At 35.1% G+C, this 27,265-nt stretch overlaps 4 protein-coding genes across 5 annotated transcripts in view; 1 reads left to right on the top strand and 3 right to left on the bottom strand.

The window, feature by feature from the left end:
* LOC120626268 overlaps positions 1 to 19,580 on the bottom strand; it is a 302,249-nt gene extending 282,669 nt beyond the window's left edge. The window contains exon 1 of the mRNA XM_039893708.1: positions 19,196 to 19,580. Coding sequence (XP_039749642.1) covers positions 19,196 to 19,301 — 106 coding nt within the window. The 5' untranslated portion in view covers positions 19,302 to 19,580. The remainder of the gene's footprint in view (positions 1 to 19,195) is intronic.
* A 634-nt stretch (positions 19,581 to 20,214) lies between these two features.
* Positions 20,215 to 22,622, bottom strand: LOC120626514 (putative malate dehydrogenase 1B). Its single transcript, XM_039894040.1, has 5 exons — positions 22,468 to 22,622; positions 21,820 to 22,370; positions 21,261 to 21,742; positions 20,661 to 20,771; positions 20,215 to 20,448 (listed from the first exon to the last, which is right to left on the bottom strand). The coding sequence occupies exons 1-5, from the start codon at positions 22,603 to 22,605 to the stop codon at positions 20,222 to 20,224; spliced, it is 1,509 nt and encodes a 502-aa protein (XP_039749974.1). The 5' UTR covers positions 22,606 to 22,622; the 3' UTR covers positions 20,215 to 20,221.
* Positions 22,623 to 23,016: 394 nt separating this feature from the next.
* On the top strand, positions 23,017 to 25,510 carry LOC120626168 (ribonuclease P protein subunit p30). Its single transcript, XM_039893530.1, has 2 exons — positions 23,017 to 23,987; positions 25,385 to 25,510. Exons 1-2 carry the CDS (start codon positions 23,220 to 23,222, stop codon positions 25,418 to 25,420), a joined length of 804 nt encoding a protein of 267 aa, XP_039749464.1. The 5' UTR covers positions 23,017 to 23,219; the 3' UTR covers positions 25,421 to 25,510.
* A 222-nt stretch (positions 25,511 to 25,732) lies between these two features.
* LOC120626167 (protein Lilipod) overlaps positions 25,733 to 27,265 on the bottom strand; it is a 35,769-nt gene continuing 34,236 nt past the window's right edge. The window contains exons 10-11 of one of the 2 annotated variants that reach the window (XM_039893529.1): positions 26,815 to 26,966; positions 25,733 to 26,544 (exon numbers count right to left, since the gene is read on the bottom strand). In XM_039893529.1, the coding sequence (XP_039749463.1) occupies positions 26,819 to 26,966 (148 nt within the window). In that variant the 3' untranslated portion in view covers positions 25,733 to 26,544; positions 26,815 to 26,818. Of the gene's footprint in view, positions 26,967 to 27,265 lie in introns of both variants that reach the window. The other variant, XM_039893528.1, reaches the window with a different exon arrangement.

The raw sequence follows: 27,265 nt of genomic DNA, 5'->3' as shown, positions 1-27,265 counted from the left end.
GCGTATTTATCGGTACAAACGACACCAAACTGCTCTGTAGGATAAAAGCGCGCTATCGACGCACGTATCTATCACGTATCCGCACGTCAACGGTTTATAAAACGAGGTGTGAACAGGCCCTTAGGCGTTACCTTGTTCGTCGTTAGCGAAAACGGGCATAATAACGTCTCACTGACCTACGAAGATGAGGACGGTAATAATGAGCTACAGATTCCTTTGTTACGTTTCGCTGTTACAAACATTAGGTAATAAGCGAAATTTGCCATTATGTACTTTCGTCAGGTAGCAACCATTGAAGGAGCGAAACAAGGTCGGCCCGAGCCCATTCTGCTAATTATTTCGACACAAGTTAATTAAATTATAAAGGACGCTGAAGGTACAGTTTCCATTTAATTTTGATTACTATCTGTGCGCGTGTCTATTAAACTTATTTGTTTTATGAGCCCAGCAAACAAAATGAATAAGGCTAATCAAACATTATTTGAAGAATACAAAAATTGAAGTGTATTCGTTGATCGTGGATATATTATTAACTCATTTGATCTTTCATACCAACCATTCTTTTCCCCAAAAAAATTACTAGATATAATTTCTAGATCAATCTTCGAGTAATGATGCTACTTTAATTTTGTTAATCCCTGACCATAAAGTCTAATCTTCTTTCATCAGCATTTTTTTATGTATATGAACTATTATAACAGACGTATTATTATAAATTATAATAACCGATCTATGTATTAATAGTGTTCCTGTTTATGAGCGTGATATCGAAATAACTTTCTCAAAATACTTGACCTACCTTGGCCGTAGGCATGACTAAAACACACGTTTTTTATGAAAATTAAACTTAATTTGCTATACTCCGTGAAAAGCAGGAGCATCTGTGTGGTGCAATTTATAATTTCGCGGAGTATAGCAAATTAAGCTTAATTTTCATAATATATCATGAATTTCCGCAAAGTAACCCCTGCTTCTATCCAATATTTAAAACACACGTTTTTAGATTGTTTGTTTGTCGGGTTGTCATAGAGCTTTATGCTAATTCGATTTTCACAGGCTGGTAGACTTTTTTCAGAAATCTAGGTTATTAAAGCTAGATAGATAATAGAGGAATTATTACGACAGAAAGAAGACATGCAGGGAGTTTTATAGGCTTTATTATAGAGCAGGAATCGAGCCAACAAATATTTCAAGTAACGGAAAACTTCTAGTAAATAAATAACAGTAGGTTTTCATTGTTATCCTCGATATCCTCTCAACTTAATATGGTTGACCATTGTCTTAGATTTGGATCGATAGTAGAATGCGCAAACATATTCCCTGTGGATACTTATCTATTTCTATTTTCCTGGCATCGCGAAACATTCATTAGCATTTCATATATTGAATTCCGAGGGGAGACAACGAAACGTGCCTGGCGTATTATTCCTCGTGTTAAATGGTTGTTGGAAATTGCAGTTTAAACTTTATAAATATCCACGGAGTCAAGGGTTGACGATTAATCTAAGCGTTTCAAGACGCGACGGTCCTGTTTATAGAAAGTCTTGAGTCACACCGCTCTTTTGTTGAGGTAAAAACTCCATATTTTGTTAACACTGCTTCCTATACTAGGATTTTTATATTTCAGTAATACAGTACGTAGTAGAGATATTTAACTTAATTAGAGACAGCAAGCTTTTAATGCTGGATTTATTTCAGATACCTACTATCTTTAGCCTTAGTAGGTACAAGATTTGCTTGCTCGCAATCGAGACTTTTTCGAGTTAAACTCTGTATGGTCAAAGTAAAATTAAATGAAATAAAAAGTTTCATTTAAGGGCCGCTAGCCCTGTACTTCTATTTTTTGTCAAACAAGCGTTCTGACAAGCGTTGTAGGCCAATTTGATCTTTAATGTGTGCAAATAATATCCATTTTCCGTATTAGTTTCCGTATTACCATCGACAAAAACGGCTTCTCGATTTCGAGCTTGCAAACCCTGTAGGTGCTAAGGCAGCAGATCACCATCTATCAACCCACTACTCACTGATCCTAATCTAACCCTACACTCGGTGAGACTTGGAACTGATACTTTTTTTCTTAAATTGTTTTTGGCTGCGATTAAAAAAATCACTACCCGTTAAATCTTCATTGTTGTCTAAGTAGTTCCAGTGGCCATCCATGCGGTTTGGGGACCAGGACTGACGGCTTAACATGCTCACCGTGAAACGAGGGATGCCTCTGCCAATTTCCAAAGTTTTGGTTCGAAACCTGGGTCTCGAACACGAACAAACATAAAAACAGATATTTTTTACAGAAAACCCCACGGCACTAGCATGGGCATCAGACAAATATTTCCCCGGAAAACGAATATTAATTTAACTTTTTATGGAGTATAAAGGAAGGATTAGATTGATAAATAAAATCAAATAGTAACAGTATTAATTCTATTCTTTTACTGCTCCTGTGCTTATCTAGATAAAAAAAAGCTCCATACGGTTCTAGAAAAAGCTGTGCGTGTAAATTGGTTGCAATGTGTATATCCGTTAAGCCGCAGCTCTCACGCCAGCAGGCGATCGATCACCACCATTATTGTATTACAGTCTTATGAAACCGACGTGATTACGATCGAAGATATAATGCCATGCTGTGGGATCACCTAGATGTATTGTTTATAACTTTATAGCTTCGTATAACACACGTGGATATTTTAATTGGACAATAGCATATGTCTTAGTGCTAAATACTAGGAGACAAAAATCATGTCCCCCGATTATATCCCCTTGTCAGCGGATATAATCGGGGGACATATACTAGGATTTTTATCTTTGATTATAGTATATCATATGCCTACTATCTTTAGCCCTAGTACAAGATTTGCTTGCTCGCAATCTCGATTGATTCAAGCAAATCTTCAAATTAACGTGTCCACCTGCCAAAGCACAGCAAAAGGGAACTGGAGAAGATTACCCCAAGTTTGTTATTACACGTATATTTGGATATTATTTACACTTGTTGAACGTGGGGATGGGAATTGAAAAATACTCGTTTACACTTATTACATTTGAACTATAATCGAGCAGAACTTCTAAACGTTACAAATGGTTCCTCGAGAATGCAATGACTTTTAAACGACTCAGATACCGTTTACAATGTTGACAACAAAACGAATCAATAATAATATTTTAAGATATTATTTCACAAAAATATAGTTATCAATATATTTGGAAATAACATTAAATATTTAGATAAGAATTATTACGAATTAAATAAAGCAAATTATTACTATTTAAGCAATTCCACATTAATAAATCTTCTAGTGACGTCACATGTTTATGGCGTAGCGTAGATAACAGCCAGGTGGGCAAACGCTAACACGTACTTCTTCATACGTAAGAGTATAAGTCAAGAACCAGACATAGATGCCTTCCGCACGGGTGCAACGGTTAAAACTGCATGCGTAATTGCTAAAGGTCAGCCTACATGCAACAAACTTCAACTTCCAACTCCCGCGATTATAATATGTATATATGTGAAGTAACATTACCTCAAAACCGGTCGCCACTTCTATAAATAGTGAGTGCTAAACCTAACTGTTGTAGCTGAGGTGTTTTATAGTTGAAGGCGACGCAAATTTCCAAGTTTTCTCACAATGTTGCTTAACTCACAGCTGTTCATGTGAAGTAAGCGTCATATGAAATAGCGAATTTGTGTAATGGATTCTAGCTTTGCTCATATTTTGCAAATTATAGTATATTATGTATCTACTATACATTTATAACGAAATTGTTGGGCGAAGATATTTAACGAGATTTAATCATCACCATCATCAATAGACTATTTGGTCCACTGCTGGACTAAACGGCTCTCACAATGGGAGCCTTTGTTGTTGGGGAGTTATTGCAGTAGATTTTTTTTTTTAGATGGTAGTAGTAGCACAAAGGAGGCTGTTGTCCGTTCACCGTTATATTCCCTTAGTCGCCGGTAGATTACTGGTCGCCTCTGTTGTTAAGGAGTTATTGCAGTAGATTTTTTTGTTCATTTTAGATGGTAGTAGTAGCACAAAGGAGGCTGTTGTCCGTTCACCGTTATATTCGCTTAGTCGCCGGTAGATTACTGATGACAGCTGTATCGGCCGCGCTACTTCACTTTTTATGCACCTACTAACTATATGCATACTAAAAAAAATTAAAATTAAGCTGTGCAAGAACTACCCCTGTAACTTAAAAACAAAGTTTCGCGGGTCCCAATCGCGCAATCAGTTTTAGACGTTTGGTTACAGAATTTTGATCAAAGTCGCAGAGGATAATGTTTGATAAGGGGTAAAGGGGTTCCTACTTATTGTTTAGAAATTACGGGGAACTTGTATTTTATGAATAAAAACCCACGTTTTTATAAAATGGTCCATTAGTATCACGACTTTAACGAAATAACTCCATCTTAACCTTAAGTACTGAAATTAATCTTGACGCTGAGACTCGTACTTTAGGACAGAGAAAATTTAAAATATAAAAGATTCACTTATTTATCTCACAACGAGCTATTTAGCCGTAATGTTGAAAGTCATGTTATTTCATAAATAATTCGGATATTTTGGTAACAGCATTTTCTTTCACCTGTTAAAATATTGTTACAGTAATACATATTTTGATAAATAGCTTAACAATTCCTAGAGATCGCTATCGTGTAAGAATAACAGATTAGATAAAATATATTTTTATTTTGGCGACTTTCGGCACATCTCTAAATAAACTTTAACTATGCCAAATATTCAAAATTCTCCGTGTGCGCATTTAATTAAATGCAGTCGTTATTCTGTAATGAAGTACAAAATCCTGAACTGACAGGCCACACACCGTACACTATTGTGATAAAAGCTTTATTATAAATCGTAATGTAACTCGACACCACCAACACAAAACACTATAGTTGGCTCTACACTTTATAAGTATGTTCAAACATTAAAATAGAATAGTGTTAAAGTAAATTTATAAAGTGGGTAAATAATTAAACTTTTGATAACTATAAATTCATATTTGCCAGATATTTATGTTCATGATATTGAGTTGGTGGGTAAATACGACTGCAATATCGATGCACCGCAGTCCTATATGGACTTGAACGATTCAAAAATACCTCCCGGTGTCTTAGTCTTTTATCAATAGCTTGACTTCGGACCAAAAACTGATTTCATGTTTGATGCTCATCGGTCAATGAGGACCGCATTCTCAGTAAGGCCATGTATCAAATATGACTAAGGGTGCTCAGACACATTGCTATATTTTGATACATTATGTTGAAACTAATGAAATTTTTGTTTGTGCTTACAACCTTTATTAACGTTTTCATAATTCACCATGCTTTCTCTTAGTTACCTTAAAATTTTTAAGCTTAATTTTATCTTTTACTGTTCTAAACGCATCTGCCGAACGCCTCTTTATATAAATAATTATTATAAGTGTAAATATTCTTATCAATAATCAAGGTTAATCACAAGGATTAATAAGGTTAAGGATAAGCGCAAGTATACTTCCATCCTCACCCTATCCCGTGTCCGCCACTCGTGCAATTCAATTATATTTTTCGTTCTTCAAATAAGGTCAAACGATTTTCAATAAAGCATTCTTCATTAATTCTTAAGCTACACTTCAAAGTACATAAGATTATATTGAGTTACACCCTATCTTCCGAAAAGCGAGCCTTCTATTTTGCTGGAATCTATGATACCAAACAACGACAAAAAACAACTTTGTGTGAAATAGTCATTATTTCCGACACACAATCGTGGCCTAACCTGTCGCAACATTCCCATCATTGAGTCGATGTCGTAATCTCATTATGCTTTTTACCCACGCCTTATCAAGATTTACTTACAGTATATTGTTTTTAGCTTCAACAACAATGATATTAGTCTTTTTGCTATTAAAACGCACGAAGATAACCTTGATGTTTGCCACCGGTAGTTTTGGTCTGTTACTTAACGTTTCCGACAGAAAAAAATGTTCTAATTATTAAATATATAATAAAGCGTAATATTATTTCCTTAACTATAATTTGCCACATTTACTGTTTATCATTATACTTAAGTTTGTTTATGTGAATGCGTAAGATTTTGAAGATTTATTCAAAGAGTAAATAGGAAGGCCCTTATGATTAAATTATGACTGAGGAAATCTGTTTTATTTAATGGACTAATAGCATTAGGATATTGACAGAATTATGTGAGGTGTTTATTTAGCAACTACATATGCTATTCTTATAAAACTTCCTAACACGATTGTACAGAACGACCTGGGAGGAAACAAAAATGTTTTGTATGAGATGACAGATAGCGAGTGCCAGAATAACAAAATCAGGCATTTAATTAAGTTAACAAACAACACTCATCCGGTTAAGATGTGTGATCATGATTGGGTGATCGAGGTAGACGAAGAATACTAGTATATTTATCAACTAGAGGATGTCAGATATTCAGAAACTAAGATTTAGCAACAAATGTCGTAGGAACAGTAGATAACAAGGAAAAACTCAATCTGTTTACCGCGTAATCCAGACACAGGGTTTACGTAAGCAGAGAAACTGGTGACATGACTAAAGAAGCTGATAAAGTGCAACTACAAAATAATCATATTGTACAACAATTTAATATTGTTTGTGTTTCTAATACACCTGGAACGTGTAAGCGGATTGTTATATAAGTAAAACAAAGATGGTTCATATCTTAAGCAAACTAACGGAGCAAGTTAGGTACAACTTAAGACGTCTTTCCTTACTTACAATTCTGAATAGAAGTTGGTATAACAAATAACCAAATTGCCGTACTTATTTTCTACACGGTCGAAATTAGAATATAATAATATATATCGGGATACTATCTTTCGTAGTAGCTTTCCAGTTTATTTCGAAGGGGTTTCAAGTCTATCTGTGTGCTGCATTAAACAATTTTACAAACATAAACAATATTATGAATGAGAAAGTTTGTATGGATGGATGTTGGTACTCTTTCCAATTTGACTGAATTTTGGAATGCAGATAGTTTATACCCTGGATTAACACATAGGTTGATTTTTATCCCGGAAAAATGTGCGGTTCCCGCAGGATTACTGAAAAAACAACCAAACCGCTTCGGAAGCCGCGGGCAACAGCTATAATATAACAATTAATAAGCCTATGATAATTGTTTTTGAGTGATATTTATCATACCATCAATAAACATGCAGTCCGTGTCAATTGACTAATGTTTCAGGGAACACCATATTTTTGAAAATAGTAGACGAAAAATACTTTATCGGAAAAGTTACTTAATGAATATCACTTATTAAAAATAATTTTAAGTATATATATTTTACTACAAAACTCACGCGACTGTTAAAATTTACTAAATTAAAAAAAACAATCATCTGAAGATCATCAACAAGGAGATCAGAAACAAAATGTAGATTAGAAACAAGGAGGGATTGTAACAGAACATTTTGGTTTTATTTAAAGCTTCTGAGTGTTATAGCCATACCTGAAAACCTTTAAAACACAAAGTGGAAATACCATTCTTAGAGCTGACTTTAACACTCGCTTTAGTGATGGAGCTCGTTAGAAGGAACAAAGCCGAGCGACATCAAACAAGTTGGGTACTTATTACTTTTACTGCGATCACGTTTATTTGATTTGAGATCTTCTGAACTTTGTGCGCTATTTTTTCCAATAAGGGCTCTTTCTTGACTTATTTTTAATTGGTGACAGCTTTGTGTCTCATTACTGTCTTGTTGAGGTCTTGTTGAATTCTTTGATGGAGCTATTTATTGATTGAGCGAATGGTAAATGGCAGTGTCACTAGTTCTGTGGCTAAGCCTTTTTCGGCCAGCGTGAAAAACACTAAAACCAATGAAAGCCACTGGATTTCTCCGGTAAGGTAACGTGGAAGAAAATCGATAAATGGAGGTGTGACCTACATTGGCCTTTACGTTTCCTTTATGCCTCGTTGAGCACGTTAAGCCATCGGTACCTTTCATTTTAATTACATGATAATAATGAGATCTGCAGAGTACTTTGAGTAAAGTTTCATTTAAAACGAGACTGATTTATGCCGGTTGTATAACTTTGTCTCACTTTAATTTTTGCTTAAGTCGGATATAAGGCTAAGCACGCGTTATTTTTTTTTAAACTTACTTATTTCCGTCTTTTTACGGACTTATTTCCGTCTCTTATATGAGCGCAGAGGCTTATATGCCCAGTAGTGGGAAAAATAATAGGCTGACGTGATTTTATTTAGGTACTAAGTTGGCTCATAACTTGAATCTTACTTTATAATCCATTTATATCCATTTTCAATAACGTTGAACAAGGCAATGTCTATATAAGTCAATATTAGGCCTAAGGATATTCCTAGTCGTAAACCTTTGACTAATAGTTATCACCTAAGAATTGGTGAAGCGTTTTTTTCCTTTAGAGACCGCCTCAATCATTAGGCATTATAATATTCCTAGGTTTAGTGAAAATGGGCGTCTAAGATGGTAACTAGGCTAGCATCAGTGGCGTGCATAGAGGGTATGCACAGGGTATGCATATGATATAAAATGAAGAATATCTCCAGGTCGAGCTATAAAACACCTAAGGATAGGCATTGTCACAGTTATAAAAAGCCTACTCTCAAGTATTTATAACTCATACTGAAGATTTTATTTAATTTTATAACATCTGCATACCCTGTGCATACCCTCTATGCACGCCACTGGCTAGCATGTTAGGGATATAGCAGTTATTATTGATGGATGTAAATCGAATCGATTGTATCCTAGTCATATTCCACTCATCTATTGTAATGTTCCGACAATCTGGTCATCAGAAAGTGAAGTCGAAGTTCTACCCACACATTAATCACACCACTGTCAACAGCAGCAAAGGTTTATAAAACACAAGGTAACCATACTGGCTATGAAGCATATTTTACGCATGACAGCATAGAAGCAGTGTACCCTGGCGTTAACAAACATCTCTGAAAGGCACTGCTTAAACATGGCAGCCCTATCAAAGCATTACTTTATTGGATACGATGCAAAAGCAATATTTCTAAGTCAAACAAGTTTGGAAAGAATTGCAAAGAAAAAACTGACAATGGATAGATAAACGTATGTAGATAATCGGCCTAGCTTACAGGGTTAGGTCGAGATATCTAGCGTCCTAGAACCGAGTGGCGGATAATGGCCCTGGATGAATCGCTTAACCGGACTCCGCAGTAAATTGACCTGGAAAAAGTTGGAAAAAAGATTTTCAAATCGCTTTTAAAGCCAACCGGGAAAGCTTTTGAAATCCAATGAGGATTAACGATATTTGCGTAGAATAAGGGATCATTGTCGATTGTTTCGTGAACTATAACTTAAGACTGTCTTTTTATTTGACGGCCGATTGGCGCTGAGTGAAGTTGGCCTGCTTTCTGTACCCAAGACTGTGGGTTCAATTACCACAACTGAAAATGTTTGTGTGATGAACATGAATGTTTATCAGTGTCTGAGCGTTTATATGTATGTCATAAGTATTTATGTGTATTATATTCATAAAAATATTCAACAGTAATCTTAGTACTCATAACACAAGCTACTCTTACTTAGAGGCTGGATGAAGATGTGTGTATTATCGTAGTATATTTATTTATTTATTTTTATTTTATAACTAAGATTTTCGTGGTTTATTAACATTTCTTAAAAATAGTTCAATGGTTATATTATGGTAGAACCACGATATATTTGTCGATAGTTCGACCCAGCTGCCATTGCCTTTAGTAACCATCCTGTTCGCGCGAATAGTAAACAGGAATCGCGCATCCATTCCCCCCTACTAGATTATTATGATTCAATTACATGGAAATGCGTAACGCTTGTAATCGAGGGGCCGACTACACTGCATTCAACAACAACCTTCTATTATAGCTGTGCAAGTGTGTGACAGGTCCCAAGGATGGAAGGGTTCAGCAACCATATTATTCCGTAATAAATGCAAAAGTGAGCTGCTAAGTTACGATGCAGACTTATTGGTAACGGGCTAGCCTGTTACGGGTATGCCAATTGTACGACAGTTAGGTATATAAAATACCATACCCCTAATCGGTTTCTACGCGAGATCGTACCGGCAGGATGATACATGCTACAATAAAAACACAAAGATAGACAAAGATAGATTTGGATAGAAGCAGGCGTTACTTTCCGGAAATCCATGATAAATTATCAAAATTAAGAGAATCTGTGTGGTGTAATTTATAATTTCTTCAATCCTTATACTCCACACCAAACAGATCTTCGGCAATATACCCTCTACGCACGTTTCGCTCCGAAACCGGAGCATCCTCAGGAAATGTTCACTTTACAATGAATAATATTAAGATAAGATAGATAGATTATTTACACATGTCGCAAGCCTGTCTTGAGATACGTAATCACCCTGCAGGACGCCAAATTGGTAAAAGGTACGACTTTATCGGGAGAGTGTTTAGTAACCAAGGCCCGAAGCCTGACTACACCAGAGAAAATTCGGAAATCATACATTTCCAAATTACCAAGGATCGAACCCCGAAACTTCCACTAAAAACCACAGCGCTCACCGCTGCTCGCGTGGTCGTTAGAATATCCTTTTAATGAGGCAAGGATTTTTGATGTTTTTTATGGACCGGACCTATTCTAGCCTACTGGATAGATTTAAAAGTCGAATTTCCTCTTTAAACTAAAATTGCGGGCCTGTTTTATATTGGTATCTGTCTTTAGGTGATTATCTATAGATGTGAAAATTTTATATTTAAAAAGTAGTGCTTTATTGTCTTACTCCGTATGTACAGTAGAGGTAGAAAAGGGAAAATACATTCAAAGGATTTCATGTTAGACAACGGTACGCTAAAAAGTATCTGCATCGATAGGGGCATTGTATCTATCAGTCACGGTCTCGATCACGAACGCACGAACAAACTGGCTCCAATCCTATTAAACAATATTCCGTGATGAGAAATGACGAAACGGGACCATCTCGTGAGATTTCGACATCTACTCTCTACTGAAATATCTAGAAGTCCTAGCTTGATTCGAACTGAAACTTCTAATAATGTAATATTTAGTTTAGTTCCAACCAGTAATATAGTCCAACGGGCTCACTCAGTCTGTAATTAAGAGAACGTAGAACAAACATTAGTTTCATTTTCTCTGGTCTGGTCTGGTGGGAGGCTTTGGCCGTGGCTAGTTACCACCCTACCGACAAAGACGTGCCGCTAAGCGATTTAGTGTTCCGGTGCGATGTCGTGTAGAAACCGTTTAGGGGTACGACTACCATATTCCCTAACAGGTACGCCCGCTATTATCTTAGACTTACCACCCGGTGAGATTAATGTACTGATCGTCATTTCAACTCACTAGCTCAAAGAGCCTTCCTTTCCAGCCTTCTCAGGATTAGATATTTATTATTTAATGGCTGCTTGGAACCACACCAGCCTGCTTTCAACTCTCGCAAGACAAAATAATGTTTGTAAAATTTTAAATTGATAATGTTGGAGTCTTGAAACTGCTGGGTTTCTTGCCGTCAGAATTTTCTTCTTTTTGATAGAATCAGCCTTACGAACCAGTGTTAGAGTCACTACAAAACGTTTTTAAATTGCTGATATTAGGCCTAATTGAAATTAATCAATTTTTCAGGCCTTTTGATTTCATATTTTAAAAGTTTTTGCTATTGAACCGAAGTTCGTCCTTTGTTATATTTCACGACAACGTTTATTTGAAAAATCAGACACAATCTGATCGTCACACTAGGTAACTTAAAGAGCTTTTGCTTTAAAGACTTTTCAGTAGTTATTTATTATTAAGAAGCTTTTAGGCCTCAAATTAATAGATTTAAAAGTAATTTTTTAAAAGGCGAATTCGGCTTTTTTATATTACATGGCCGAATTTTTAATTACAAAGATGAAATGCAAACTGATCTTCAATGCACCTCACTCGCTCAAAGGAGTAGAAAGCCTATATTAGGCCTAAAGGCCAACGGGAGGGTTTGCCCAAATCACCGGGCAGACTGTTTGATCATTACAGTTTATCAGTATATTGTAGTAGAAGCACCGACGACGCTGCTGCACGATTGCCTTAGTCACCTCGTACGAAATCCGTAAGCCTAAGTTAAACACTGACTGTGAGTTACACTATTAATGATTATCTAAGGCCTACTTGAAATTGATGATTTGACATATTCAAAAGTCTTTGGTAGCGACCTCCGCGTACTTTTATATTTCACTAGCGACCTTTATTGAGGTTTTTTTAGTGTCTCTACCACCGGTTTATAGAAGGCAGATTCTACCGGGCAGAAGCCGGCAAGAAACTCAGCAGTTGCTATTTTTCGTAATCAATTTCTTACATTTTACATTTTAACATTCATATTCTATCTTGTGAGAGACGAAAGTGGAGCCGGATGCTTCCAAGCAACCTTGTCATTAAGAAATTAATCAATTGTATAGTAACCTCGCTGTAATAAATGTGTTTTTACATATTCTTTAAACTTATACATTGGTAGGTCTAAAAATAATTTTCAAAAGGTCTATTTTAATATTTTTTTATGATTATATTCAATAAATAGGCAGTAAAACTGCACACATACATAAAAAAACTCCTCTTGAGTAACTTTATTTATTGCTGAAAACTTGCAACAAGCATTGCAATTCGTTACGTAGTTTAAAAGATCTTTGTGCAAAAACAGTTTTTACTTAGTTTTATATATTACGTAAGGATGTCCAAACTCTAATTGCGAAGATGAGATGCAAATGCCCGGTCAATGTAGCCGTATTGGCGAGTCTAAGCCGATATAGACTGTAGATGGAAGTTCTCAGGTCCCAACTCGCGCCAATCCCGTTAGTTGGACGCAACGTTCTTGTTATGCAACCGATGTGCCCGCGATCATCGTAATGCCGCGCACATACAATCAACTTAACAACTAGATTGCTTATAGAATAAGCAACAATGCACTGGCAAATAAGATAATTCAACAAATTACGTGTACGCGGACAAAGTTACGGTAATATATAAATGGATAGTAACTACCGGTAATATGTATAAATAAAAAAATATCATTATGATTGTTATCAACCCTTTACCGGCCGACTACAGGGCAGGGGTCCCCACGGGTCCTGGAAGGTGCTGGAATAGCGACCTCGCACCGGTAAACGCAGCGTCGCGTTGGTCGGCCCCCACAGTGGTCTGTGGTGGCATCGTCGGTGCTCGGAACCGCTGGAAAAAAACGGCTCAAAACCGTGGATGTTGGAACTACCTACAAAAGACCTATGTCTAGCACGTTAATTGGTTGAAGTGATGATGCTGATGATTTTGAACTAATCATCAGCTATATATAGCCGATCGTGGTTAGCTACTACAAGATTGAAGAATTCCTTAATGACAAGGCTGCTTGGAAGCATACCACTTCGCTCTTAACTCTCAAAGAGCTTCTCTTCTTGAAAAAGAGCAATCTGCTGAGTTTCTATTCTATCAAGTCTTGCTGGCGAGAATAGAATCTGCCATCCGAAACGGTATTAGTCACTAGAAACGTTGACTGACTGACTTGACGTTCGAAAGCATATAATTTAAAGAACTCCACTCAGCCGTACTAATGAAAAAGATTTCGACATTTTGCTAAAACAGGTTTTCAGACTTACGACAATTCTGAAACTCAGCTTTAGCAAACTATCAGAAATTCGCCTTTTTTAACGGCAGTAATTTCTGCGACGTTGTTTTTAGTATAACTAATACCTAGAACTAGTTTAGTAGTTATACTAAAAGCAACGCCGCAGAAATACGGTAACTTAATCTGAATCAAAATATTCCGTAACTTAAAAAAGTTGATGGAATGTATTACCAAATTAACTGGAATCTGTGTGGGTCGAGAGCTAAGACACGTTCTTGAAACCGGTAATTAGGTTCGTACATTAAAAACTGTGATGATAAATCCCCTTGGCGCAAATTCTGTTGTAGGTAGTTAAACAAATCTTTAATTCGGTTTACCGTTCGAGTACGATGCCGCGTATAAATCGACCGAACCGACAGAGTTTTTTTTTTTATTCCAGTACAAGTAAGCCCTTGACTGCAATCTCTCCTGGTGGTAAGTGAAGATAGCGGGCTTACCTGTTTATTATAACTGCCATCTTAGGCATATAAGGCTTAGTTTAGCCAGCTACCAACTTACACGGCGTCATCACTCGCGCTTAGTGAGATTGCAATCACGGATTTACTTATAATGGAATTAATAATGTTTAAAGATATTTTTTACCCCGAAAAATCTATGGTTCCTGCGCGATTCATGAATAACTGAATTTCTCGTAGATTGTGTTGCTCATGAGTACTATAGCTAGAGTTTTTCATATCAACTTTCTCAAAATTCGATTTATATACTTCGGCGTTTCCCGGGAAAATAAGTCTTATTGCAAAAAAAAATACTTATACGCTGAATGGCTGTACTCCGCGGGTAACACCGCAGGGTAAAGCTTTTAGAAATACCAATATTGCATTTTTTAGAACCTGAAGTGCGGCCAATTAGTCGGCGGATGATTAGCTGGCCGTAGCAAACGTCAAATAGTCGTAGAGCTTTTAATAACAGATGATAAACGTCTAAGACACCGGGAGGTATCTTTGCATCGTTCGAGTCCATGTAGGACTGCGGTGCATCGATAATGCAGTCGTATTTATATCAAAATACCCACCAAGTCAATGTCATGAACATAAATATCTGGCAAATATGAATTTATAGTTATCAAAAGTTTAATTATTTACCCACTTTATAAATTTACTGTAACACAGAGCTCGTCCGGGAAAGTACTACCGCCATAGTTTTTTCTTCCGCCAACCAGCACTGGTGTGTCTTCTGCCGGTTTTATTAAAGACACAAGAGGCTTACACTCGATCTCGATCTCGCGAAATCTCGGCCTTTTTAGCGAGATTAATCTCGGACAAAAAAAGGGGATAAATCTCGCGAATTATACGGGATTGGTCCATTAATTGTTACTATACCAAAGTCAAACTAGAATTTTGTAAGTATGTATATTTATTGCGGACTTGTGGTCACACCAAATTGTCCTTGCACCTTTTACCACATGTGACCAACCAGTGCGGTGAAATTAACATAGTGTTTGAACCACATTTTAACTTATGTTGCATGTTACAGGTTTTATTTACCCAATATCAGACGCTACCTCACTGGCATATTGGCGAGCGCAGTTATCTAATAGGTGGAGGTCCTGGATTCGATCCTCGGCAATGGCAACTTGGGAATTACACTTTCTGATTTTTCCTGATCTTTCTGTCGGGATGGCTAGTTAACAAACTACCGAAAGAATCATCCCACCAAGTGATTTAGTGTTCCGGTACGATGACGCGTAAATATGAATAAGGGATATGGGTTTTATATACCACACCCCTAAAAAGTTAACCCCCTATCATCTTAGACTGCCATACATGACTTAAAAAAGTCAGATTTGATATAAAAGCGTTTTCTACCAGGAGTTGCGTAAAAAGGCCTTTTTTTGGCGTGGTGGACGGAGGACGGAGGTTATGTGGGACTCCCCCACTATAGGCGTATACCCAAAATAAAAACCACCACAGCATGTCCCTTTTGTTGGCTTTGTTAGAAGCGACACGTTGTATACCTTCCGGACGTGCGTGAAAAAGCCTGACTTAGGAATCGAACCCGCGACATTGTGCAATAGACTATAGACAAAGCTGAATCAACCAAAATAAAATCCCGCAACCTGAAACCTTAAAAACCCTCAATGCATTAAAAGTGAATAAGGAAATAACGAAGAGTGGTTTGTAGTAATGCGTTATTGGAATGGAATTTTCGAATTTCGACCCTCTTACTTGGTCGGGATGGCTGCCAGATTATCGTCTCACGAAGAAGTAATTTGTGCGGATTAGTGGTCAACCTTCGGCAAAGTAAAAGATGTGGACACTAACGTACGAAGTGGGTCTTCATCATTCTTATAAGTAAATAAATAAATATACTACGACAATACACCAATCGCCCCAAGAAAGCGTAGCTTATAATAGCTTTTTTTTTATGAATAATATACGTAAATACTTATAATATAAAAAAAAAGAAAAGAAAGGTGTTTATATTGTCACGCAAACAGACTAAAAAAAACATAAAAATACCCAGGTCGTAAATAAAAACCTGAGGTGGCCTCTTAAAACATGATATCGTGGTGGTCCATGATGCAAAGGAAAGACCCATAGAATTTATGGGAGCCCGTAGTTTTGAGGGCAAAGTGAAATTTCAAAAAATCATAGCCGTAAAACCTACTTCCCTGGTGTCCACAGATGAATGTTTTTCAGTGTCTAGGGGTTTATATGTAGGTATATTATAAGTTTTTATGTATATTATTCATTAAAAACGTTATTAATATATTAGTTCCTATGCGAATTAATATATTAAACCCCCGTGGTGTGCATAGAGGGTATGCATAGGGTATGCAGATGATTTAAAATGAAGAAAATCTCCAGTACTTGTTATAAAAAAAACTTAAGGATAGGCCTTATAAGATTTATAAAAAGCCTACCTTTAAGTATTTATAACTCTTACTGGAGATTTTCTTCATTTTATATCATCTGCATACCCTCTATGCCCGCCACTGTAAACACCTAACCTAATCTGTTTCTACGACGTGTAGGAACAGATTAGGGTAGAGGTTTAATATAACTGCCATACTCCTAAAAAGTTACTATCTTAAACTGCATCACCACACCACCCTATGTTATAAAATTTTATTCATCTGCATCATCATCATAACAACGCATTACCTGCCTACTACAGGGCACGGGTCTCCTCCCACAAAGGGAAGCGGTTTAGGCCGTACTCCACGGTATACTTCAGACACCTTTGAGCACATTATGGAGAATTCTCAGATATGCAGGTTCCCTAACGACATTTTCCTTCACCGTTGAAGCAAGTGATATTTTAATTGCTTCAAAGCACATAACTTAGAAAAGTTAGCATTGCCTGCTGGGATTCTAACTCAACCCCCGGAAGTGAAGTCGAAGTCCAACCTATAGGATATCACCGCTTTATCTAGCTTCAAAATATTATTATACTGATGGAATCGATAAGACAACTGTGGTAGTGATTTTGTGTACTGTTAAATAACGATCTACAATATTGCACTTCTCCATTTCGATTATCTAAGTTCCGGATTTCTATTCAATACCACACATCCACCATCGCAAATTAATGGCCCGCAAAATCCCCGATCTAATTTTAATCCTGAATACCTATGTAGTCCGATTAAAAGAAAATGAGTACATTCCAACGCGTAACGTGAACTAATGCGCCTTTGCCTGCGGGATGGAATCCTCGATCCCCGGCCTGGCGAATAGCTGCCAGATTATCGTTTCTCAGAGCAATTTGTTCGGATTTGCGGTCGACCTTTGCTAAGTAACGTATAATTGATTGCCCGTCTTTGGAGTAATGATTTTGACTAAACGTATTAAATGTTTCCCTGTCTTGATTTAAATCTTTTAGGGTCGGTTTTTCTATTGCCAAAATTAAAGGCTTAGCCACATTAGTCAGAACTGCATTGCGGCGGCACTCCAGCGGCTAAAAATTATTTGTATAAAATCGCATAAGGTAAACCGCAATACGCTTCAACGAAGGTAAACTGCGCGACAAATATTTAGTGTGTAGAATGTTTCGCCGCGCAATTCTTATGTGTGTACAGTACAATTCTATTTAGTGTGATATTGATTTTATAGATACTATAATTAAACCTTAGTGATAGCAGATCAATATTGCAAGGTTGATTTATTGAACTTTATTTGAGACTGTAAAGTAAGATTAAACACTATTAAAAAGAAAAAACATGATTTTATCAAACAAAATAATATGTTTAATTTTACAAGCACACTAATTATTACAACAATAAATTAAAACTTCCTTGGTATTTTTGAACATCACAGCTACTTCAATTAAAATAAATTATTTTTGCATATTGCATAGTTATAAGTCTTCCAAGAACTATATCCTTTCTTGAAATAAATGACTTTGTTTTGATCAGGAACTTAAAATTCACAAGAAACAATAAGCTTGCTTTGTATTGAACTAAAAGAATCTCTGCAGCCCATTAATTTCCTACTGCTGGGCACAGATCGCACAGATTGTCCACTGGGAGAGATAGTTGTAGAGCATAGACCCACCATGCTGCGCCAATGCGGATTGGTGGGCGTCAAAGACAATTCCCACACACTAATTTGTATTTGATAGAAAACTAAGCTTATTATTTCATGTAAATTATTATGAAATTTAGAAAAGTATGTGCATCTATCCAACATTAAACTTCTAAAATTACTACTTTCTTCGCACCACCAATAAACGCCTTGCTTGAATTTCATAGCGAGAACATGCAAAAAGCAACATTACAGTTAATGCTGTTATTTTGAACATAAATATAATAATGGTGTTGTTCTTAAACACACAACACAAAGAAAACACTGAAAACAGTTTCTTTGGTCCAGGACTTTCATTAAACTGGATAACCACAAATAGTAGTAATAAATTACCAAAAATAAGCAAGATATACTCTGAACCATCCAGTAAGTAATTTCAAAATGGATGGGTTTAAAAAGAGAAATATTGATAATTTAATTTTCAAAAATTTATGTATAAAATATTAAAATTACAATAGTGTACTTTGCACAATACTACTAGTTCTTTTTGTATGTTTTTATTATTTCTTTACTGTTTTTAGTTACAACTAGTAACAAAAAGATAGTTTTACATTATTGGAGACAGGTAAAAAAATCTTTAATATAGTTTAACAAACTTATTTTGTTTTATTAAATGGTCAAAATTTAATTTCAAAGATTTCAGACCTTTATATAGGGAATCAAAATAAACGGGGAAAATAACATAATTAAAAAAAAAAGTTTAATATTTAAAGTTTTTAGTTATTTGTTATATTATATAAATTTCAAAATAACCATATATGAAATGCTGACTATTGTGGGCTACAACTAGTTCTTGAATAAAACAAACAACCAACCAATAAAAAAGACAAATAAGTTAAACAAACATTTTAAAAGTTTTGTTGTTAAGTAAAACTCAACAATATAATATATGGTGGAGACAAACTTAATTTATTCTAAAGTTAAAGGTACCAAAACAAGTTTAGGGCATGCAGTGTTATTGGCAAGTAAGGAGCGCGTAGGAGGTAAGAGTTCTGTTCTTAGGCCTCACCTCTCAGAGACAGTGGCGCGGGATCCAACGGAGTCGACACCACCCCCGCAAGCTGCGCCAGGGCCTCGAGGGTCCACAGCACACCCCACATGTCCCACAGCCGCATCACAAACACTCCACTATCTCATTATTGGCACAACATTCACAGAACTTAACCAATGTGAACACCTAACTATGCTAATTCTTCGTGGCACGATCATACTTTGGAGAAAATCATAATTCGAGAACACTTAACTTTTTTTTATTGTATATCACGTTACATTATGTTAACTAAGATCCTTTAGAAAAACTATTCGAATGTTATTGAAACAAAGGCAGTTGCTGCACGTCATAACATTTCACCGCTGAACTCGGAATACATTCACTATCTACGACCCTCGCGACGTCTCGCTGTCGTCTAAACATTAGTGATGTTCCATTCATCTGGCGTTAAAACATTCGTTCAGAAAAATCGTATCGATTGAGAATCGATTATTTAAATTTTTTCGAAACCAAATTGCAAATTAATCGTACAAAAGTTAAAACAAATCTGATTAATTTTAATTGATTAAAGTAGCATACTAAAAAGGTATATAATTTCAAATCATGAAATCTTATACACACGTATAAATACGATACACGATAATGAGATTCAATATAAACGAGTATGTTTGTAAATTTTAATATTTAGCAGGAAAATATATATAATGTTTCACTATCCAGAAATTAAGTTGCACGACGATCAGCGTTATAAATGAGACCTGAATAAATCGGACAAGTGGTTCTTAATGTATTTTATTAAGTAGGTTTACGGTTGCCTGCGATCTTCGTGCGTGTTTAGTATGGGTTCTTACAAAATCCATAGGTACCGTTAGTTTTCTTGGGATATATTCGTCCTTTCAGCCGCATGTCAAAAATAAAGTTTATTTGTTGCATAGTTAGGGCGTTTATAAGGATTTAAAAGATTTAAAAAAACAAGTTTATTAATAGTGAAGTTTTGGTTAGGTTCGGTCAAGTGGTTAAACAAAAGTATTAAAGTTTACCTTACTAAAGGTTGATTTTCACTTTCACTTTACAAATGCAAGGAGTGTATTCTGCTACTTGTGGCAAATCAGTTTTTTTCAAGTTCATTACAATTTCTGCCATGCGTTCTAAATATGATATTTTCATTAGTGGATCTCTGGGAAGAATAAAATGACTTGCCGGTTTCCACGCTCCATTAACCAACTGAGCCGGTTGAGAAAAATATCCCTTAAAATTAAGTCCAAAAGATCCTAGAAAGCGTGTTAAATTACATCCTAAAGTAGTAAGGACAAAATGTAATAGTTGATCTACTTTTATCTTTTGAATATTTTCTTATTTTTATTAAATTAAAAAATGGAGTCAAGTAATGCTTTATAATAATTAACAAGATTATGTAATATAGGCAATATGTTATTTGGGTTTCGATAGATATTTTTTTATATTATTAAAGAACATAACTTACCATCACATTTAATGCCTAAATTTACTATGTAATTAGAATTACGGTCAAAAAGCCATATTTTTACTAAATTTAAGACTGCCACAGCTTTATTTATGGACAACTTTCTCTCAGCTATATGTTTTTCACTCTGAAACATTAAAGGTATCTTTCTTACGCGAAGGCCTCACCCTCGCGTCCAAAAACCCGGTTGCATCATATTACATGAATGTTGCTCTAACGAGTGTTTCGTATGGTTCACTATCGCTTGACGCAAACTTAATCACAGTTAAGCTCACATGTTTGACGTCGCGGTTCGGATTCGCCTATAATTGTAATTATAACTATTTATAATAAGTTTTAGTATATCAGTCGTTCGATAATGACTTTTATTACTTAAGTGTTTATAAGAAATCTTAAATTTCAGATTTCTGACAGGTTGCTAACTTACATAGTTAGTACGAGCACAAAAGATCCTGGAGGGTCGAAGTGCATCCGCTGAAGCGGGCCTCATTACAAGATAGATACATAGTTAGTACACTCGATAATCACACATTTGTTTGGAAAGGGTGGATTTCAACCACATAACAACTTTTGTCAGAATAATTTGGGAAAGAGGTATGCAACTACTTACTTTTCTATCAGCAACAGTTTTCCACAAACGTTCATCAAAAAACATCAAGTATTCCATTGTCCGTATTTCCGGTGTAAGTGTTCCAATACATAGAGTAGAACTCCTCACCTTTGTGTGTCTATCATAAGGGTCAAAACTATTATATTTATGAAATGTTGTCTGGATATCAGCCAGATGATTTATACCAACGAAGCCCCAAACTGGCGGACAAAACAAATTTCTTAAAGGTACCTCCGCTATCTCAGCGGCAACTGGTAATATATCCAGTCCTAAATCCGATGTTACTACAACTATATTATTTTTATCAATTTTATTTAATGAATTCGCGAGTATAGTCGCATTATAGCAAGCAGGTCCTAAGTTTGGTAAAATAATATACATATTCTGTGAAGCAGTAGCATTTATTTTAACTGCCATGCTTTCCATGAGTTTTTTGTTCTTGTAAAGCCAATCTCCTATGGAATACGTTGACCTGGTGAAATTTATAGAACGGCATGAGAAATTATTAAAAATCCCGAAAAAATCTAAATTTATAAAATAGTCACTCACCGAAATGGTACATAGTTTAATAATATTAAAAGATCTGAATTTGTTAGGGCAACTCCAATCTTCTCTGTATATTTTACAATTTTCCCCGAATAATCGGACTCTATGTAATTACATTCATTTTCTATAAAATCCATTAAACGTTGTGAGCAGACTTCGTCATACAAGTATATTTTAGAAAATCTCATTTTTCCAAATGTCTCCAAAAGCCCAGATATTAAAAACATGGCTAAAGGATTTCCAGCCCCAGAAATGCATACCGTGTAACTAGTTTTCTCAATCCTTTCAAAATACTCAGAATTACTAAATTTCTTTTCAGTTTGAACTTCCTGTTTTATTTTCTTTTGAAATTGGTCACTATAATCTACTAGATGATCAAATCTTTTTGGTGCAATAAAAACATCAAATTGGTAGTAGGAATGAATATATTCCAGAAACTCACTGGCTCCTCCTATGTAAATCGGAGCACTTCCAGTCATTAGTAGCTCTTTCCAAACAACAGGTGATTCGATATGGTGCCATTTATAATTTTGGTTTAATTTAAATAGCCACGGCTAAAATTTTTAGAATTTTATCAGTGAATGCTAAACAATGTCTATGAATGAAGGTTCAAAAAATAAGGTACTTGATGCAGTTTGCTAATAAACTAACCTTCCATTCTGCCACAGGTTTTTCAATACTTTCGTAGCAAAATATGGGTAGGTTTTGAGATAAGTAATCAGCTACCAAACAAATCTCTGCGAACAAATTGCACTGAGATTCTCCAGCAATTACAATACGAATACCCATATTGTTTTAGTGTAAGAAATTCCTTCTATAGACGTTTTGTTATTAAGAATTATTGGTACAAAGTTTATTTTGTTATTACTCAAATAAATACAATAGATATCTGTTTATGATGTTTCAGGTGATTAGTGGATGTAAACTTCTTGGTCGTAATTTAACTATTATGGTATTATTTTTAATGTGAGCTAAAAAGTTCGCATTAAAAAAAAAAAAAAAAAAAATTATTATTATTCCGTAATGAATTATTTACCTCATTGTATCTATACTAACATATTTACTATTATACTACAATTCTAAATTAAATTAATTTTAATTGATGGCCATCATTGGTTGTGAAATCGATACTAGAAATTTATATTAGTAATCACTATGGAACCTGTTCCTGAACTATAGTGCCAGTGTCACGTCAACGACATTAGCAAAACAAATCATGGATCGTGAAGTGTGAACGTCCCATTGGATTTTTACTGTACCTACGCATTTACTTACAAGTGATATGATTTACAAGTGATAATAGAACCAAAATCTGTAAGCTGTTAAATATATAAACACATTATTTATCATTAAAGCATAACATAACCTCTTAGCAATCTGATGCTTAATAAAACAATCTAACAATGCAAAATAAAGAACGTGTTTGGGGGTTTTGTGATCTAAGCATAGATAAAAATTACGATCTCAACTCATTATATTTAATTGAGAAGCTAGGTTTCAATACTATAGCACTAAACACACATGTTGAAGAAGTAAGCGAAGAACCCAAAAAGAAAAAGAAGAAAAGTGAACCGACTGAGAAGAAAGATTTTATCCCTTTGCCGGTTGACGTGCCAGAGGATTTAAAAAAGAATTGCAAGCTAAATATTTTACAGAGGGTTACCATAGAATTTTCAGACTCAAGTATTTCACTCAAGCTCAATAAGTCTGAAAATATTAAGAAGTATGATATTATTGCTGTAATGCCTAAAACAATACAGGCTTTTCAATATGCCTGTGGGACTCTTGATGTAGATGTAATAACATTTGACCCTCAAATAAGAATGCCATTCAAAGTTAGTCGCAAATTGTACAGACAGGCAGTGGAGCGAGGTATATTTTTCGAACTCATGTATTCAGTTGCCATACGAGATTCAATGTCACGGAAGAACATTATCAGTACTGCGCATAACTATCATGCAGTTGGCAAATCCAAGAACATAATAGTCACCAGTGGCTCAGCAACATACATGCATTGCAGAGGAGTTCATGATGTTAGAAATCTAGGATTTATACTTGGATTAAATGCTAACCAGTGTTTAGAAGTGATCAGAGACAATGCCCAGAGGCTAATTCTAAAAACTCAAGGAAGAAAATGTGGTAAACACTATATGGAAGTTTCCAATTTAGAAGTAAGAGACAATAAAACACATGAGGAGTAGTATCAATTTATTTATTACAAATTTTCTTACCGATTCCCACCTGTTGTACATAACAGTTCCGAACTAATAATGTTTATAGAATACTAGCTGGTGTGTACATTCTTTGCCTGAGTTTATTACGGTTTTTTTACAAATTCCTTGGGAAACTGCTCGCTATCTGGGATAAAATGATGTGAGCCTATAACTCTATGCCAAAAATAAAGTTTATTGGTTGCTTAGATGGGCATAAGCGAGGTTAAACAAAAAAATTTGGAAAATCCAAAATTGAAATTTTTTTAACTGAAACTTTCAATGCTCATTACAATTTTTTTTTTTCATATTAATTATTATTCATTTTTTGTAAGCAAGACACGGGAATGTCATAATGATTGCACATTGAAAGTTACAATTAATATTAGCTAGAATAATTACATGGAAATTTAACGACAGTGAATTGAACGCTCTTATTAACTAAGAAATTATGTCGTGTGTTACTTTAGATAATTAAAAAAAAATTATTCCAATACGATCATTTTTTCGACCAATTTTGATGCCACATACACCCGTCCATACACGGACGTCCAGAAAAGATTATGTTTAATGTTATTATTTACTATGTTAAACAAAAAATTGTTATTGAAATGTATTTTATGTGCCTGACAAATTATTTGACTTGATATTAGAGTACTCAAATTAACCTGTAAGTGCAATATAAATAACAAAAAATCAATTTCAGTTTCAAGAAAACTGCTTTTTTTGAAATGTCGAGAGTAGAGCACAACCTCAACGCTTCGCTTATGAGGCGTGCAATAACAAACAATTTCACATTTTTAATATTAGTTAGGATGTTGTCAAATTGATATAGTCATTTAGTTTCAGATTGTACCAGTCTGCACATGTATTATGGACTATTTATTAATTTAGCCTAATACACACTGGACAGTGGTGTGCATAGAGGGTATGCACAGGGTATGCAGATGATATAAAATGTAGAAAATCTCCACTACGAGTTATAAATACTTAAGGGTAAGCTTTTTATAACTCTTTCAATGCCTACCCTTAAGTTTTTTTAAACTCGTACTGGAGATTTCCTTCACTTTATATCATTAGGCAGATGTGCATACCCTCTATGCATGCCACTGACACTGGACTTATGTATCTGCATGCTGCCATAAAATGTATTATGACTTTCTTATCTCATAGTGTGAACCGTCTTTCCAATATTTGTTTTGAAAAAAGTATGTGCTATGAAAAAACATGACCAAAAATAATCATATATTTGATTATTACAACACACAACACATTATTTTCAACAAAAAAAATATGGGAAGATTGTTAACATTTTTTTGTTTAAGGTTTTTGATCTGGCTGCAATTTCTTTATTTCAGGTGTGTTTGTTTGTGGGGTGCAGATTGTTAAAATAAGGCAACAATCACTCGACAATTATTTGCTGTGAAAGGCACATATGACACAATAATATTATTTACAATGTATTAAATTTTATCAGATCATATTTTTATTATTTTGTATTAATATTAACTTAATTTAAAATTCTTACAAAAACTTTGCACTGTTCAAAATATATAAAAAATTAAGCCATGTTATACCATAGCTTATATTATGATCACATTAAAGAAAATCACAGATTACACAATTCTGAATGCATAATTACAATAAATAATTGATATTTCTATTTAAATGTTAAATCGAATCGAATTATAAAATAGTATATGTTCATTAGATGATTTCACCTTAAAATATAGTCTTTAGTTTGAACAATATAGGTATAATTATTAAAATGTATTTAATTGGAACACTGTACATTCAGTTCAGTATATAGAAATATACTGTCCTGAATGTACATACTGTAATAAGTTTTAAATATGATAGTTGCTGGATTTATCATACAGAATTTTTTTATTGCCTAAAGGTTCAAGAGGCATAGGCAGCGTTCGAGAAACTTTTAGAGATTTTTTTACATAAAAAATTCCTAAGGTTTTGAAAAAGTTTTCGAACAGTGTGTCGCTAGTGATGACTTATATGACAACGAAACATGGTTGCTAACTATGGACCTCATAGGAAGTTTAGGATTAATCGACGGGCTACAAAAAGAGCTATTATAAGTGGTAACTATGCGCTGGAGTGGCAACCCTGCACAGGAAACGAAGCGTCAGTAGACCCTCCCAAAAGTTACTTGAAAGTGAATACCACTTTTACAAGATACTTAAAGTTCATAATGGCGCGTTAACACGTAGGTAAATATCTACACCTCGAAACGTACTGAAGATAACTCTTAAGTGATTTTGGAAGAAAAAATTTAGTTTCTGATTTACAATCACCGTAACATTTAGTCTCTTTCTAGATCTTAATTAAATATGGGGTATAAAAGCCAGCATCAGCCAACATCGCAGCCATGTTTGTCTGCTCTGAGAGTTTTAGCATGACAACTGCCAAATAAAACCAGTGTACAGGTGTGTGTGCCAATTGCTTAGTCTCCGCCACCATTCTGGTCTACGATTAGCCTCCGATTGCAGGTGTGTTCTGGAACCTTGGATTGAAAAGCCGATTAAAGTTTCACCAGAGTCATCACCAGTTGTTCTTATTTTAAATCTTCGAACCTTAGCCCGTAAAAATATCTCATGGATCACTAAGATCATTCTTAAATAGTAACTACCTACAAACTTATAACTAAAGATGAATTTCTTTCCTTTACCTAATTTGAATATCTTCCAAGATTGTATAAAGGCGGGCGTACCTACATTTTTTTCTAATTTCCTTGCAGAATGTCCCAAAGACTCCATTGTTTCTTTCTACTTACGTTTTTAAATGTTCTTTTTTATTTTATCATGGTTTGGATCAGTCTTCTCAGCAGTAACTGTGCGTTCCGTTGATAATCTTGCTATAGGCGATACTATTTTTGACAAATGCAAGTTTTCTTGCATTACAAAAACATCGGTCAGCCATTTAAATCTGAAAAAATGCAAACCAAACATAAATAGGTAACCTATAACACGATAAAATTGAGATACTTAGGCTGAGTTAGGGTAATTGTTGCCAAAGACTAACAAAGCGTGCGAATAGAATTACCGAATGGGCGAATTTGATACCAAGTGAGCGAAAATAAAATCCGTAGCTATAAATGAAGTGCTTCAAAAAAGCCTCGATAGTTAAGGTGCTTCAAAATAGTCTCGTTGTCCCCGTGCTACTACTAATATCTAACGACTGACTTGCTCTTTGATTGGCTGACACTATTCCACACTTGCATCTCA

This window comes from Pararge aegeria, chromosome 9 (assembly GCF_905163445.1).
Source record: "Pararge aegeria chromosome 9, ilParAegt1.1, whole genome shotgun sequence".
Classification (NCBI taxonomy): domain Eukaryota; kingdom Metazoa; phylum Arthropoda; class Insecta; order Lepidoptera; family Nymphalidae; genus Pararge; species Pararge aegeria.
The sequence above is the reverse complement of the archived record's forward strand: the minus strand, read 5'-3'. Positions and strand labels throughout refer to the sequence as shown.